This window comes from Pelobates fuscus, chromosome 3 (genome assembly GCF_036172605.1).
Source record: "Pelobates fuscus isolate aPelFus1 chromosome 3, aPelFus1.pri, whole genome shotgun sequence".
NCBI lineage: Eukaryota > Metazoa > Chordata > Amphibia > Anura > Pelobatidae > Pelobates > Pelobates fuscus.
The window spans coordinates 5158136-5172962 of record NC_086319.1 but is presented as its reverse complement, the minus strand read 5'-3'; the positions used below and the strand labels follow the sequence as shown (position 1 = coordinate 5172962).

Below are 14827 nucleotides of genomic sequence, written 5' to 3'. Positions count from 1 at the left end.
CACTGCGCTGCTGTATAGGTTGGTGTATTTATTAACGCACTGCGCTGCGGTATAGGTTGGTGTATTTATTGCTAATGACGCACTGCACTGAGGTATAGGTTGGTGTATTTATTAACGCACTGCGCTGCAGTATAGGTTGGTGTATTTATTACTAATAACGCACTGCACTGCGGTATAGGTTGGAGTATTTATTACTAATAACGCACTGCGTTTCGGTATAGGTTGGTATATTTATTGCTAATGACGCACTGCGCTGCGGTATAGGTTGGTGTATTTATTAACGCACTGCGCTGCGGTATAGGTTGGTGTATTTATTACTAATAACGCACTGCGCTGTGGTATAGGTTGGTATATTTATTGCTAATGACGCACTGCGCTGCGGTATAGGTTGGTGTATTTATTAACGCACTGCGCTGCGGTATATGTTGGTGTATTTATTACTAATAACGCACTGCGCTGCGGTATAGGTTGGTATATTTATTGCTAATGACGCACTGCACTGCGGTATAGGTTGGTGTATTTATTAACGCACTGCGCTGTGGTATAGGTTGGTATATTTATTGCTAATGAGGCACTGCACTGCGGTATATGTTGGTGTATTAATTAACACACTGTGCTGCGGTATAGGTTGGTGTATTTATTACTAATAACGCACTGCGTTTCGGTATAGGTTAGTATATTTATTGCTAATGACGCACTGCGCTGCGGTATAGGTTGGTGTATTTATTAACGCACTGCGCTGCGGTATATGTTGGTGTATTTATTACTAATAACGCACTGCGCTGCGGTATAGGTTGGTGTATTTATTAACGCACTGCGCTGTGGTATAGGTTGGTATATTTATTGCTAATGACGCACTGCACTGCGGTATAGGTTGGTGTATTAATTAACACACTGCGCTGCGGTATAGGTTGGTGTATTTATTGCTAATGACGCACTGCGTTGCGGTATAGGTTGGTGTATTTATTAACGCACTGCGCTGCGGTATAGGTTGGTGTATTTATTAACGCACTGCGCTGCGGTATAGGTTGGTGTATTTATTAGCGCACTGCGCTGCGGTATAGGTTGGTGTACTTATTACTAATAACGCACTGCGCTGCGGTATAGGTTGGTGTACTTATTACTAATAACGCATATATATATATCGTATCTGCGATTACTGTAATTAACCCTGCTGTGGAATGTTGCTGTTGCAGCCATGATGGCAGACGGGAGGCGTCCATACTTGTGCTGCGATTAGTCGGTTCTCACACTCCACTATTCGCTCTTTGACTAACGGACCATCTTGTGTTAAAACCAATGGTAGAAAATACGGCCTGTTACCGTCAGCATGTTACTATTGTACAGCGCTACGGAATCTGATGGCGCTACATAAATAATAATAATCGGTCACCGTGCGCCGCTCTGCTCCTCACTATGGAATGTCATTAGTTTCTGTCTTGTTTTGGGATCAGGCTGATTCCAATTAACACTCAGGCCGAGCGGTGGATCCCCCCGTTCAGACAGACAGTACTGCAAGCCGTGTAATCTGACGCCATCGACATGACCCATAAAACATATTTACTGTCTTCCCAAATAAAGGGGCACACTTTGCTAACACCGCTCTCTCCAGCTTCCAAACGTTCAGCTTATATTTCATTTGTTTGATCCCAGATATTCTTTATGCTCATGTCTGACATGTTTGGGCTGAAACGGTTTTTTAAAGAGCACATTTTCCTCGTGGCCTCTTTAATTCCATAGGGAGTGAATGAATTCCTGCTAAACACAGACGTTGTTATATTCTCAGCCAGAACGAGAGGGGGAGAAATGTTCCAAGCTTAATACATTTTCTCTAAAAAAAATTCTCTGCCTAAAAATCTAATTTAAGAAAATCTTCCGAATGCTGGTAAACTCATTTGCCGTGTCATCTACAGGAACCGAATTTTCTTTAATCTGTGAAGCCATGGTGGGATGTTTGGCCACGTTTAATACATTTAAATATCACAATTCCTGAATTAACATCTAGCGGTGAATTCGGCCCCTGATACCTCAGTGTATCAAGTGTCTCGATTTTCCGAAATTCATTTAAAACCAGGATCTGCAGCAGAACTTTAATAAAGAGTTTCTCTAAATACAAAAAAATGAGAAAATCAGATTGTAGCTATATACTAAAATGATTGATAATCTTTCATTCTTCATAGTGCACTATTCCATTTAGGTGAATTTCTTAAAATTAAATAAACGTGTTTCAGTAAGTTTCCCACTATTTACTTACGCTTTTTAAGGAATTTAAAGAATATCGAAATTCTTTTTTTTTTTTTTTATATATAAGTTTTGAGTCAGCTGTTCATTACTGTGGACTGTCCTAATTTTTACAGAAGTCTTGTCCTGGGGGCACAAGACGTCCAGCACTTAGAGAGTTAAGGCCAGACTTGTTTCTCCTGAGTGTTCGTGATTGGAAACAGACGATGATAAAGAAATGTGTGATACAAGTTTGTAGGTGAAAATAAATTGGGGCCTTACTAAATAAACAAACATTGCATATAAATACACGCCACACACAGACACAGACACACCACAGACACACACACACAAAGATACATAACTTTTTAACAAAAAAAAAAACAAAACCTGATTTATATTTGAAACATTGAGAAAGAAACGTTTCTCCTCTTTCTGAAAATGAAATCATTTGTTGTCTTTCGTGGCTGATGAAAGGATTTGATATAATTCACATATACATAGCGCATAGCGTCAAATATTGTATACTGTTATATATAGAAGGACATATGTGATGTCAGTCTGATAAAACACTATTATACTAATATAAATAATGAACAAGCATGAGGTGAACAAACAGATTAGATGCTGAGTTAATAGCAATTCTGACTTACATTAGATTCTATCATTTACGGCATGTCCCATTAGGCAATCTTACATGAAAGTGTTAATGCAATTTACTACAGAACTATAGCCAGCGCACCCCAAAATCCAGCACAACAAGGGTACCTCAAAATCAACCAAAACTCAGAGTACCCCCAAATCAACAATAACAATGATATCACCAAAAGGACACCCCAATATCAAGGAACCACAAACTCAAACACAGAACCCCAGAGTATCCCATGTGCTGAAACATTGCAACAAAGTGTCCAAACATAAACTGTATCCGAAAAGCCAGGCTGCCCCCACAGCACCCCTGCCAATGCCCCAAGCAGTGCCCCTACCAATACCCCATGCAGTGCTCTTACCAATGCCCCTTGCCAATACCCAATGCAGTGCCCCTACCAATACCCCATGCAGTGCTCTTACCAATGCCCCTTGCCAATACCCAATGCAGTGCTCTTACTTATACCCCATGCAGTGCCCATGCCATTACCCAATGCAGTGCTCTTACTTATACCCCATGCAGTGCCCATGCCATTACCCAATGCAGTGCTCTTACTAATAACCCATGCAGTGCCCATGCCATTACCCAATGCAGTGTTCTTACTAATACCCCATGCAGTGCCTATGCCATTACCCAATGCAGGGCTCTTACTAATACCCCATGCAGTTCTCTTACTAGTGCCCCTACTAATGCCCCATGCAGTGCTCTTACTAGTGCCCCTACTAATGCCCCATGCAGTGCTCTTACTTATGCCCCATGCATGTGCCACTACAAATACCCCATGCAGTGCCCCTACTAATACCCCATGCAGTGCTCTTACTAATGCCCTATGCAGTGCCGCTGCTAATGCCCCATGCAGTGCCGCTGCTAATGCCCCATGCAGTGCTCTTACTAATGCCCCATGCAGTGCCGCTGCTAATGCCCGATCTAGTGCCCCTTGCATTGTTTGTATTGTTGAGATTGCACTACAAAGTCAGGACAACCATTGCTTTCTGCATAAACCAGGCACCGTTCAGCATCAGCATTGCCCCAGTACCTGGCATTGCCCTAATGCCCAGCATTGATTCAGAACCCAACATTGCCCCAGTACCCAGCATTGCCCCAGTACCCAGCATTGCCCCAGTACCCAGCATGGCCCCCAGTACCCAGCATTGCCCCAGTACCCAGAATTGCCCCAGTACCCAGCATTGCCCCAGTACCCAGCATGGCCCCCAGTACCCAGCATTGTCCCCAGTACCCAGCATTGATTCAGTAGCTGGCATTGCCCCAGTACCCAGCATTGCCCCAGTACCTGGCATTGCCCCCAGTACCCAGCATTGATTCAGTAGCTGACATTGCCACAGTATCAGGCAGTGCCCAGCATTGTCCAAGTACTCAGCATTGTCCCCTTACAGAACTGTGCCCTCCCTGTGCCAGCTTACCTGGTCTCTGGGAATGCAGGGCAGAGAGGTTCTCCTGGCAGATTTGCTGCAGAGTTGATTCCCAGACATTTCAGCTCACTTTTCGAATTTTTTTTCCTCTCCTCCTCCTTGTCTTCCTGCTGGAGATGGGGCATAGGCACCCAGGTCACAGGGGGCAGGCAAATCCAATGTTACAGGGACAGGCAGAGCCCAGGGTCCAGTGGGTGGGGGTAGGCAGAGCCCAGGGTCCAGGGGGGCAGGCAGAGCCCAGGGTTTGGGGGATGCAGGCAGGAGCTGTGTGTGAGCTGTATGTTAAAGGCAGATTCATTCCTCTTGCCAGCTCTGCTCTCTGCTTCCTGCTATCCTGGGATCCTCTGTGTGTGTGTCATTGTGTGTGTGTGTGTGTGTGTGTGTGTGTGACTGGGTGTGTGAGTGAGCCTTTGCTGTCTGTGTAAAGTATCACATATCACAGGACCATCCCCAGTTCAGGTCATTAAGCCCACTGGCCCCCAGAGCCAGAGCACCCAGGCTGTGCACACACAATGTTTCAGTCCAGCCCAAACCCAGACTCTTCATGCTTTATCCATCCCATATCCTCCAAGCCATGCCTTCCACCAGCTCCTGGGGTTGAGATTACTGGACCAGATGTTGCAGGGGTGGCCGGCACTTAGCCCTCCAACTCTTGCAGAATTACAAGTTCCATGATCCTTTGCCAGTCAAGCCTTGGGGTCACCCCAGAGCTACAAACAGCATGTGTTTGAAATGTAAAATCATCGGTTATTTAATATCTCTCCAAATTAACATCAATAGGAATAATGTATCGTGAATGAATTGGGTGTTTTTATAGATTATTTGGGGGGAGGCGGGGTGGAGGTATATTTCCAAACATTGCTGGATAAGCCTTTAATAAATGTGAAAACAAATTGCCAAAATGCATAAACAAAGATGAAATGCTAGCTCTTCTGCCAACTCATGCGTAATGTAAGATTTCCACATACCGAACCATGCATTTCCACACTGAATGCAAATACTCACATAGAAAAGGGGTTACAGGGTGAGCCCCAAAACCTTGTTTCCCTGTTAGTGTGTCAGTGGTTTAAGCAATGCGAGGGTTAATCCATTTAAGGGCTCTGTCTGTCACCTTCTTATTTGGTTTATTTAATGAGTACAAGCACTTTTTCACCCCCTGAGACACAAAACAAGTAAATATTTGCAAAAACCTTTAGAAATCTGCGATAAACTTTCAGCTGCGGACCTAATAAATGGTCTTAGTTCACAGCCAAGATTACTAAACCATGTCTCCCATGGACATACGCTGCATACCCATTGTACAGCGCTACGGAATCTGATGGCGCTATATAAATAATACAATAATAATAATATTGTCTGACACGAAAATGCATTTCACAATGGGCTGCCGTAAAATTTAACCCGAACGCTAATTTAACATTTTCATTCGCTAAATGCTAAAGAAAATGAATATTGGTAATGTTACCTACCTGCGTTGCTGCGTGACATTCTTTGGGTACACTGGAGACATAGAGCATAAAGTCCGAATTAAACAACCGGTCTGTGATTGTTCAGGAATTTGGAGAACAAAAGAATTCGGTTGATATTCAGAATTTTTGATTATCTATTTGTTTATCCCTTGCAGATGGAAGTGTCCTATTAGATGATTTGATTCTCCTGTCCAATAGCGGCCGGACCTGTCATTTTACATGTGCCTACAATTGCCGGTTTACTTGGAGCATAAAAGCCATCGTCATTATTTTCAATATTGTCACTGGCCGTTCCTTCCCTGGTTATTCTGGATAACGTGGCTTTGGAAAAGCAGAGATATATTGCTCTGTACTTTTCATAAGTTTGTGGACAGCATGACTGTCCTGGAGTGCACAATAAATTAGAGCTGTGCCTCGAGATGGGGGTAATGCGGGTTACACAGGTCGCGTGATGTCACATGATGCCATGTCTAAAGAGTATAAACCAATCGCTTTTCTCTGGTGCCATCCCACGGTTAGTAGTTAATCCGGTTTCTGTCTCCCGGTCGTGTCTGGTCTTGTGTCCCTTGGTCACCTCTAGTCTGACGTCTTTCTAATGAAACTAGAACAGATATATATTGGTTTCTGCCAATGAAGCCCGTCTAAAGATAATCTGATGTCACAGAATAGGAACATCCGCATTCGCTATGTTAGAAGACAGAAGGTTTGCAGGGGACCCAGCTAAATGTCACCGTACTCATAATCCAGCTTTTATTGGAGTGTGTGCCTGAAAAACCTACAAGAATCTACAATCTATATATTATCCTGCAAGAACTCTTCGTCAAAATGTGCATTAATATCTGGTTTACGTACGTCACAGTACCACAGGCTGATAATGTGCCCCCCCTCCCGCACCCCCCTTACCATCACATTATGCTTATTTCATTTTAGTTTCAGCTACCAGTGGGCCACACTGGGTATATCTAATAAATCATTATCGTATAGTCATTCAATATGGCCACACCATTGTGTTCGGGACCTCCGGCACTCGTTCAGTCATTATCGTATAGTCATTCAGTATGGCCACACCATTGTGTTCGGGACCTCCGGCACTCGTTCAGTCATTATCGTATAGTCATTCAGTATGGCCACACCATTGTGTTCGGGACCTCCGGCACTTGTTCAGTCAACAGTTCAAGTTGTCCAAATATTAGGGAAAACAATTTGGAAAAAACAAAAAAGATGTGAAATTGGCCACAAAATCTACTGGAACATGGAGGAGGAACAGTAAAAATATAAATCTATATTTATAAATGTATATTTTATGTATGTTTAATAAATATCTAGTATACTAATATATACCCCCCCCCCCCCCTTCTCTCCTTCTATTGTCACTTGATCTGCAAATAAAACCGTCATTAGTTGGGTTCTTCACTAAAGTGAGGATTCAAAAAGAATTTGATATTTTAGGGCGGAGTAGTTGAATTGGAAGCATCGCTGACTAAAATCATTTTTCCGTTTTGGTTATTTTGAATTTAAATCTGAAATTCAATTTGAATTCTCACGTTAGTGAATAGCCCTGTAGGTGAATGTCCCCTACCAATCAATCACCTCTTTTTGGTGTCTTTTTGTGGACGGCACGGACGGTACTCTGAATATGTTTGAAAATCTCACAAGTTGCTAGCTCTGTAATGCGTCTGTTTGGAACTTCAGAGATACGGAATTCGGCCGAACTACTGAACGCCCTAAAATGCAACTCGGCAAAAAACGAGTTTCTTCCTCTGTATCTCATTCAGTGATGAAGCAGTTTTACTCCCTACATTCGCAATAACGAAGAATCTTGTTTGGTTCTTTCCGATGGCTCATTGTTATAAATGTATTTTAACTTGGTTTCAGAATGTAGCTGCCTTGTCAGATTAACAACACCCGTCTGATTTTGTATGCCGAGATTTACATTTTTGCTTCTTTACTTTTGTCCACTGTGTCCCCAGCAGACGACTGCATCTCCTGGTTTTATCTCTATCTTAGAGTTAATGAATGTTGGATTTGGCTGATTCTAAAGAAAATAAATCCACGTCCCGCCCACAGACACGCCATGTTCCTGGTGCTAATTACACACATTCCTGGTGAAATGACTTGTGCAACATAATGTGTACAGGGCACAGGTGAGAATTCATTGGGAAGATTGTCTGAAAGCTTTGCCGGGTACATTTATTTTATATTAGGAACTTGAATTTGGCTGATCATTAACCTTCGTTGCCGATTTATTTTAGGTCTTACTATTAAAGTTATGAATCCAAATAATCGTTTTGTTTTCGTAACCCGAACTGACAGGTGTTTCAGCAAGTGATGGGCATTATATGAAATGACGTCCCAGCAGCTTGTTCTACGGAGATGGAAAATGAAATGTATTTATTAGGAATCCATCGTTCCCTTACCACGTTCTGGAGATTTACGGGATAACACAGAAAATCGTCAGGAACAGGAAAATGCAACAAACCAAGAGTTGGAATGGGAAATGTCAGCGAGGGAAGGCGAGTTGTGATTTTAGTGTGTGTTCTTATCATTCTCCGTCCTCTGTGACCATATGCTTACAGGTGGGTTATTCATTAACACTGCAGTACATTGTAGATGATGCTAGTTTTAGTGTACCTATAATCAGCCCAGTCTGCACCTCTCTAAATAGAAGCGGATTGCCGAGACTGTGACCGCTCACGTTAGGTTCCGCCCTCTCGTTCTCCTCTTCTCCACTCATAATTTTTCCCTTCAAGCTCTGCCATCTGGAACCGTTCATGAGAGGCGGAGCCTGACTTACAGGAATGAGCGGAGCCTAGCACACCCACCCCCCCCCCCCCCGATCCACCTCTATCTACAGAGTGCATGGGCACTTTGCACCCACCCAGAATTGGCTCTGCCCAGAATCGGAATTTTAATAATGCCAAGTCTTTCCTTACTAGGACTCCACGGCAGCAGATGTTGTTCAAGAAAATCAACCAAACAGATAACAGGAAAAAACTATATAGGAGTCCCGTGCTCCCTATATATTAGTCCCGCGCTCCCTATATATTAGTCCCATGCTCCCTATATATTAGTCCCATGCTCCCTATATATTAGTCCCACGCTCCCTATATATTAGTCCAGCGCTCCCTATATATTAGTCCCACGCTCCCTATATATTAGTCCCATGCTCCCTATATATTAGTCCCATGCTCCCTATATATTAGTCCCGCGCTCCCTATATATTAGTCCCGTGCTCCCTATATATTAGTCCCACGCTCCCTATATATTAGCCCCACGCTCCCTATATATTAGTCCCATGCTCCCTATATAATAGTCCCACGCTCCCTATATATTAGTCCCATGCTCCCTATATATTAGTCCCGCGCTCCCTATATATTAGTCCCATGCTCCCTATATATTAGTCCCATGCTCCCTATATATTAGTCCCACGCTCCCTATATATTAGTCCCATGCTCCCTATATATTAGTCCCACACTCCCTATATATTAGTCCCGTGCTCCCTATATATTCGCCCCATGCTCCCTATATATTAGTCCCGCGCTCCCTATATATTAGTCCCGTGCTCCCTATATATAAGTCCCATGCTCCCTATATATTAGTCCCGTGCTCCCTATATATTAGTCCCGTGCTCCCTATATATTAGTCCTATGCTCCCTATATATTAGTCCCATGCTCCCTATATATTAGTCCCACGCTCCCTATATATTAGTCCCATGCTCCCTATATATTAGTCCCACACTCCCTATATATTAGTCCCGTGCTCCCTATATATTAGCCCCATGCTCCCTATATATTAGTCCCGCGCTCCCTATATATTAGTCCCATGCTCCCTATATATTAGTCCCATGCTCCCTATATATTAGTCCCATGCTCCCTATATATTAGTCCCGCGCTCCCTATATATTAGTCCCATGCTCTCTATATATTAGTCCCATGCTCCCTATATATTAGTCCCGTGCTCCCTATATATTAGTCCCGCGCTCCCTATATATTAGTCCCATGCTCCCTATATATTAGTCCCGTGCTCACTATATATTAGTCCCGTGCTCCCTATATATTAGTCCGGCGCTCCCTATATATTAGTCCCGCGCTCCCTATATATTAGTCCCATGCTCTCTATATATTAGTCCCATGCTCCCTATATATTAGTCCCATGCTCCCTATATATTAGTCCCGTGCTCCCTATATATTATTCCCACGCTCCCTATATATTAGTCCCATGCTCCCTATATATTAGTCCCATGCTCCCTATATATTAGTCCCATGCTCCCTATATATTAGTCCCACGCTCCCTATATATTAGTCCCATGCTCCCTATATATTAGTCCCACGCTCCCTATATATTAGTCCCATGCTCTCTATATATTAGTCCCATGCTCCCTATATATTAGTCCCATGCTCCCTATATATTAGTCCCACGCTCCCTATATATTAGTCCCATGCTCCCTATATATTAGTCCCATGCTCCCTATATATTAGCCCCGTGCACCCTATATATTAGCCCTATGCTCCCTATATATTAGTCCCATGCTCCCTATATATTAGTCCTATGCTCCCTATATATTAGTCCCATGCTCCCTATATATTAGTCCCATGCTCCCTATATATTAGTCCCACGCTCCCTATATATTATTCCCTAGCTCCCTATATATTAGTCCCGTGCTCCCTATATATTAGTCCCGTGCTCCCTATATATTAGTCCCATGCTCCCTATATATTAGTCCCGTACTCCCTATATATTAGTCCCGTGCTCCCTATATATTAGTCCCGCGCTCCCTATATATTAGTCCCGTGCTCCCTATATATTAGTCTCGTGCTCCCTATTTATTAGCACCACGCTCCCTATATATTAGTCCCGTGCTCCCTATATATTAGTCCCATGCTCCCTATATATTAGTCCCGCGCTCCCTATATATTAGTCCCGTGCTCCCTATATATTAGTCCCATGCTCCCTATATATTAGTCCCGTGCTCCCTATATATTAGTCCCGTGCTCCCTATATATTAGTCCCGCGCTCCCTATATATTAGTCCCGTGCTCCCTATATATTAGTCCCATGCTCCCTATATATTAGTCCCGCGCTCCCTATTTATTAGTCCCACGCTCCCTATATATTAATCCCACGCTCCCTATATATTAGTCCCATGCTCCCTATATATTAATCCCACACTCCCTATATATTAGTCCCATGCTCCCTATATATTAGTCCCGCGCTCCCTATATATTAGTCCCGTGCTCCCTATATATTAGTCCCGTGCTCCCTATATATTAGCCCCGTGCTCCCTATATATTAGTCCCATGCTCCCTATATATTAGTCGCACCCTCCCTATATATTAGTCCCATGCTCCCTATATATTAGTCCCACGCTCCCTATATATTAGTCCCACGCTCCCTATATATTAGTCCCATGCTCCCTATATATTAGTCCCACGCTCCCTATATATTAGTCCCACGCTCCCTATATATTAGTCCCATGCTCCCTATATATTAGTCCTATGCTCCCTATATATTAGTCCCATGCTCCCTATATATTCGTCCCATGCTCCCTATATATTAGTCCCATGCTCCCTATATATTAGTCCCACCCTCCCTATATATTAGTCCCATGCTCCCTATATATTAGTCCCACGCTCCCTATATATTAGTCCCATGCTCCCTATATATTAGTCCCATGCTCCCTATATATTAGTCCCACGCTCCCTATATATTAGTCCCATGCTCCCTATATATTAGTCCCATGCTCCCTATATATTAGTCCCACGCTCCCTATATATTAGTCCCATGCTCCCTATATATTAGTCCTATGCTCCCTATATATTAGTCCCATGCTCCCTATACATTAGTCCCATGCTCCCTATATATTAGTCCCACGCTCCCTATATATTAGTCCCGTACTCCCTATATATTAGTCCAGCGCTCCCTATATATTAGTCCCGCGCTCCCTATATATTAGTCCCGTGCACCCTATATATTAGTCCCACGCTCCCTATATATTAGTCCCATGCTCCCTATATATTAGTCCCGCGCTCCCTATATATTAGTCCCGCGCTCCCTATATATTAGTCCCGCGCTCCCTATATATTAGTCCCGTGCTCCCTATATATTAGTCCCGTGCTCCCTATATATTAGCCCCGTGCTCCCTATATATTAGTCCCATGCTCCCTATATATTAGTCCCACCCTCCCTATATATTAGTCCCATGCTCCCTATATATTAGTCCCACGCTCCCTATATATTAGTCCCACGCTCCCTATATATTAGTCCCATGCTCCCTATATATTAGTCCCACGCTCCCTATATATTAGTCCCATGCTCCCTATATATTAGTCCCATGCTCCCTATATATTAGTCCTATGCTCCCTATATATTAGTCCCATGCTCCCTATATATTAGTCCCATGCTCCCTATATATTAGTCCCATGCTCCCTATATATTAGTCCCACCCTCCCTATATATTAGTCCCATGCTCCCTATATATTAGTCCCACGCTCCCTATATATTAGTCCCATGCTCCCTATATATTAGTCCCATGCTCCCTATATATTAGTCCCATGCTCCCTATATATTAGTCCCACGCTCCCTATATATTAGTCCCATGCTCCCTATATATTAGTCCCATGCTCCCTATATATTAGTCCCACGCTCCCTATATATTAGTCCCATGCTCCCTATATATTAGTCCTATGCTCCCTATATATTAGTCCCATGCTCCCTATATATTAGTCCCATGCTCCCTATATATTAGTCCCACGCTCCCTATATATTAGTCCCGTACTCCCTATATATTAGTCCAGCGCTCCCTATATATTAGTCCCGCGCTCCCTATATATTAGTCCCGTGCACCCTATATATTAGCCCCATGCTCCCTATATATTAGTCCCACCCTCCCTATATATTATTCCCGTGCACCCTATATATTAGTCCCATGCTCCCTATATATTAGTTCCACGCTCCCTATCGATTAGTCCTGTGCTCCCTATATATTAGTCCCGTGCTCCCTATATATAAGTCCCATGCTCCCTATATATTAGTCCCATGCTCCCTATATATTATTCCCGTGCACCCTATATATTAGTCCCATGCTCCCTATATATTAGTCCCATGCTCCCTATATATTAGTCCCACACTCCCTATATATTAGTCCCATGCTCCCTATATATTAGTCCCATGCTCCCTATATATTAGTCCCATGCTCCCTATATATTAGTCCCACGCTCCCTATAAATTAGTCCCATGCTCCCTATCTATTAGTCCCATGCTCCCTATATATTAGTCCCACGCTCCCTATATATTAGTCCCACGCTCCCTATATATTAGTCCCGTGCTCCCTATATATTAGTCCCGTGCTCCCTATATATAAGTCCCATGCTCCCTATATATTAGTCCCATGCTCCCTATATATTATTCCCGTGCACCCTATATATTAGTCCCATGCTCCCTATATATTAGTCCCATGCTCCCTATATATTAGTCCCACGCTCCCTATATATTAGTCCCATGCTCCCTATATATTAGTCCCATGCTCCCTATATATTAGTCCCATGCTCCCTATATATTAGTCCCACGCTCCCTATATATTAGTCCCGTACTCCCTATATATTAGTCCAGCGCTCCCTATATATTAGTCCCGCGCTCCCTATATATTAGTCCCGTGCACCCTATATATTAGCCCCATGCTCCCTATATATTAGTCCCACCCTCCCTATATATTAGTCCCATGCTCTCTATATATTAGTCCCGTGCTCACTATATATTAGTCCCATGCTCCCTATATATTAGTCCCACACTCCCTATATATTAGTCCCATGCTCCCTATATATTAGTCCCACGCTCCCTATATATTAGTCCCATGCTCCCTATATATTAGTCCCGTGCTCCCTATATATTAGTCCCACGCTCCCTATATATTAGTCCCGAACTCCCTATATATTAGTCCCATGCTCCCTATATATTAGTCCCATGCTCCCTATTTATTAGTCCCACGCTCCCTATATATTAGTCCCGTGCTCCCTATATATTAGTCCCATGCTCCCTATATATTAGTCCCTTGCTCCCTATATATTAGTCCCACACTCCCTATATATTAGTCCCGTGCTCCCTATATATTAGTCCCATGCTCCCTATATATTAGTCCCATGCTCCCTATTTATTAGTCCCACGCTCCCTATATATTAGTCCCATGCTCCCTATATATTAGTCCCACGCTCCCTATATATTAGTCCCACGCTCCCTATATATTAGTCCCGTGCTCCCTATATATTAGTCCCGTGCTCCCTATATATAAGTCCCATGCTCCCTATATATTACTCCCATGCTCCCTATATATTATTCCCGTGCACCCTATATATTAGTCCCATGCTCCCTATATATTAGTCCCATGCTCCCTATATATTAGTCCCACGCTCCCTATATATTAGTCCCATGCTCCCTATATATTAGTCCCATGCTCCCTATATATTAGTCCCATGCTCCCTATATATTAGTCCCACGCTCCCTATATATTAGTCCCGTACTCCCTATATATTAGTCCAGCGCTCCCTATATATTAGTCCCGCGCTCCCTATATATTAGTCCCGTGCACCCTATATATTAGCCCCATGCTCCCTATATATTAGTCCCACCCTCCCTATATATTAGTCCCATGCTCTCTATATATTAGTCCCGTGCTCACTATATATTAGTCCCATGCTCCCTATATATTAGTCCCACACTCCCTATATATTAGTCCCATGCTCCCTATATATTAGTCCCACGCTCCCTATATATTAGTCCCATGCTCCCTATATATTAGTCCCGTGCTCCCTATATATTAGTCCCACGCTCCCTATATATTAGTCCCGAACTCCCTATATATTAGTCCCATGCTCCCTATATATTAGTCCCATGCTCCCTATTTATTAGTCCCACGCTCCCTATATATTAGTCCCGTGCTCCCTATATATTAGTCCCATGCTCCCTATATATTAGTCCCTTGCTCCCTATATATTAGTCCCACACTCCCTATATATTAGTCCCGTGCTCCCTATATATTAGTCCCATGCTCCCTATATATTAGTCCC

The 14827-nt window shown here is 43.2% G+C and overlaps 1 protein-coding gene across 2 annotated transcripts in view; it reads right to left on the bottom strand.

Moving 5' to 3' along the window:
- The window catches only part of PDE3A (phosphodiesterase 3A), a 443952-nt gene extending 439156 nt beyond the window's left edge, over positions 1-4796 (bottom strand). For both annotated transcript variants that reach the window (XM_063446637.1, XM_063446639.1), the window contains exon 1: positions 4291-4796. In XM_063446637.1, the coding sequence (XP_063302707.1) occupies positions 4291-4359 (69 nt within the window). In that variant the 5' untranslated portion in view covers positions 4360-4796. The remainder of the gene's footprint in view (positions 1-4290) is intronic.
- Between the last annotated feature and the right edge of the window lie 10031 nt (positions 4797-14827).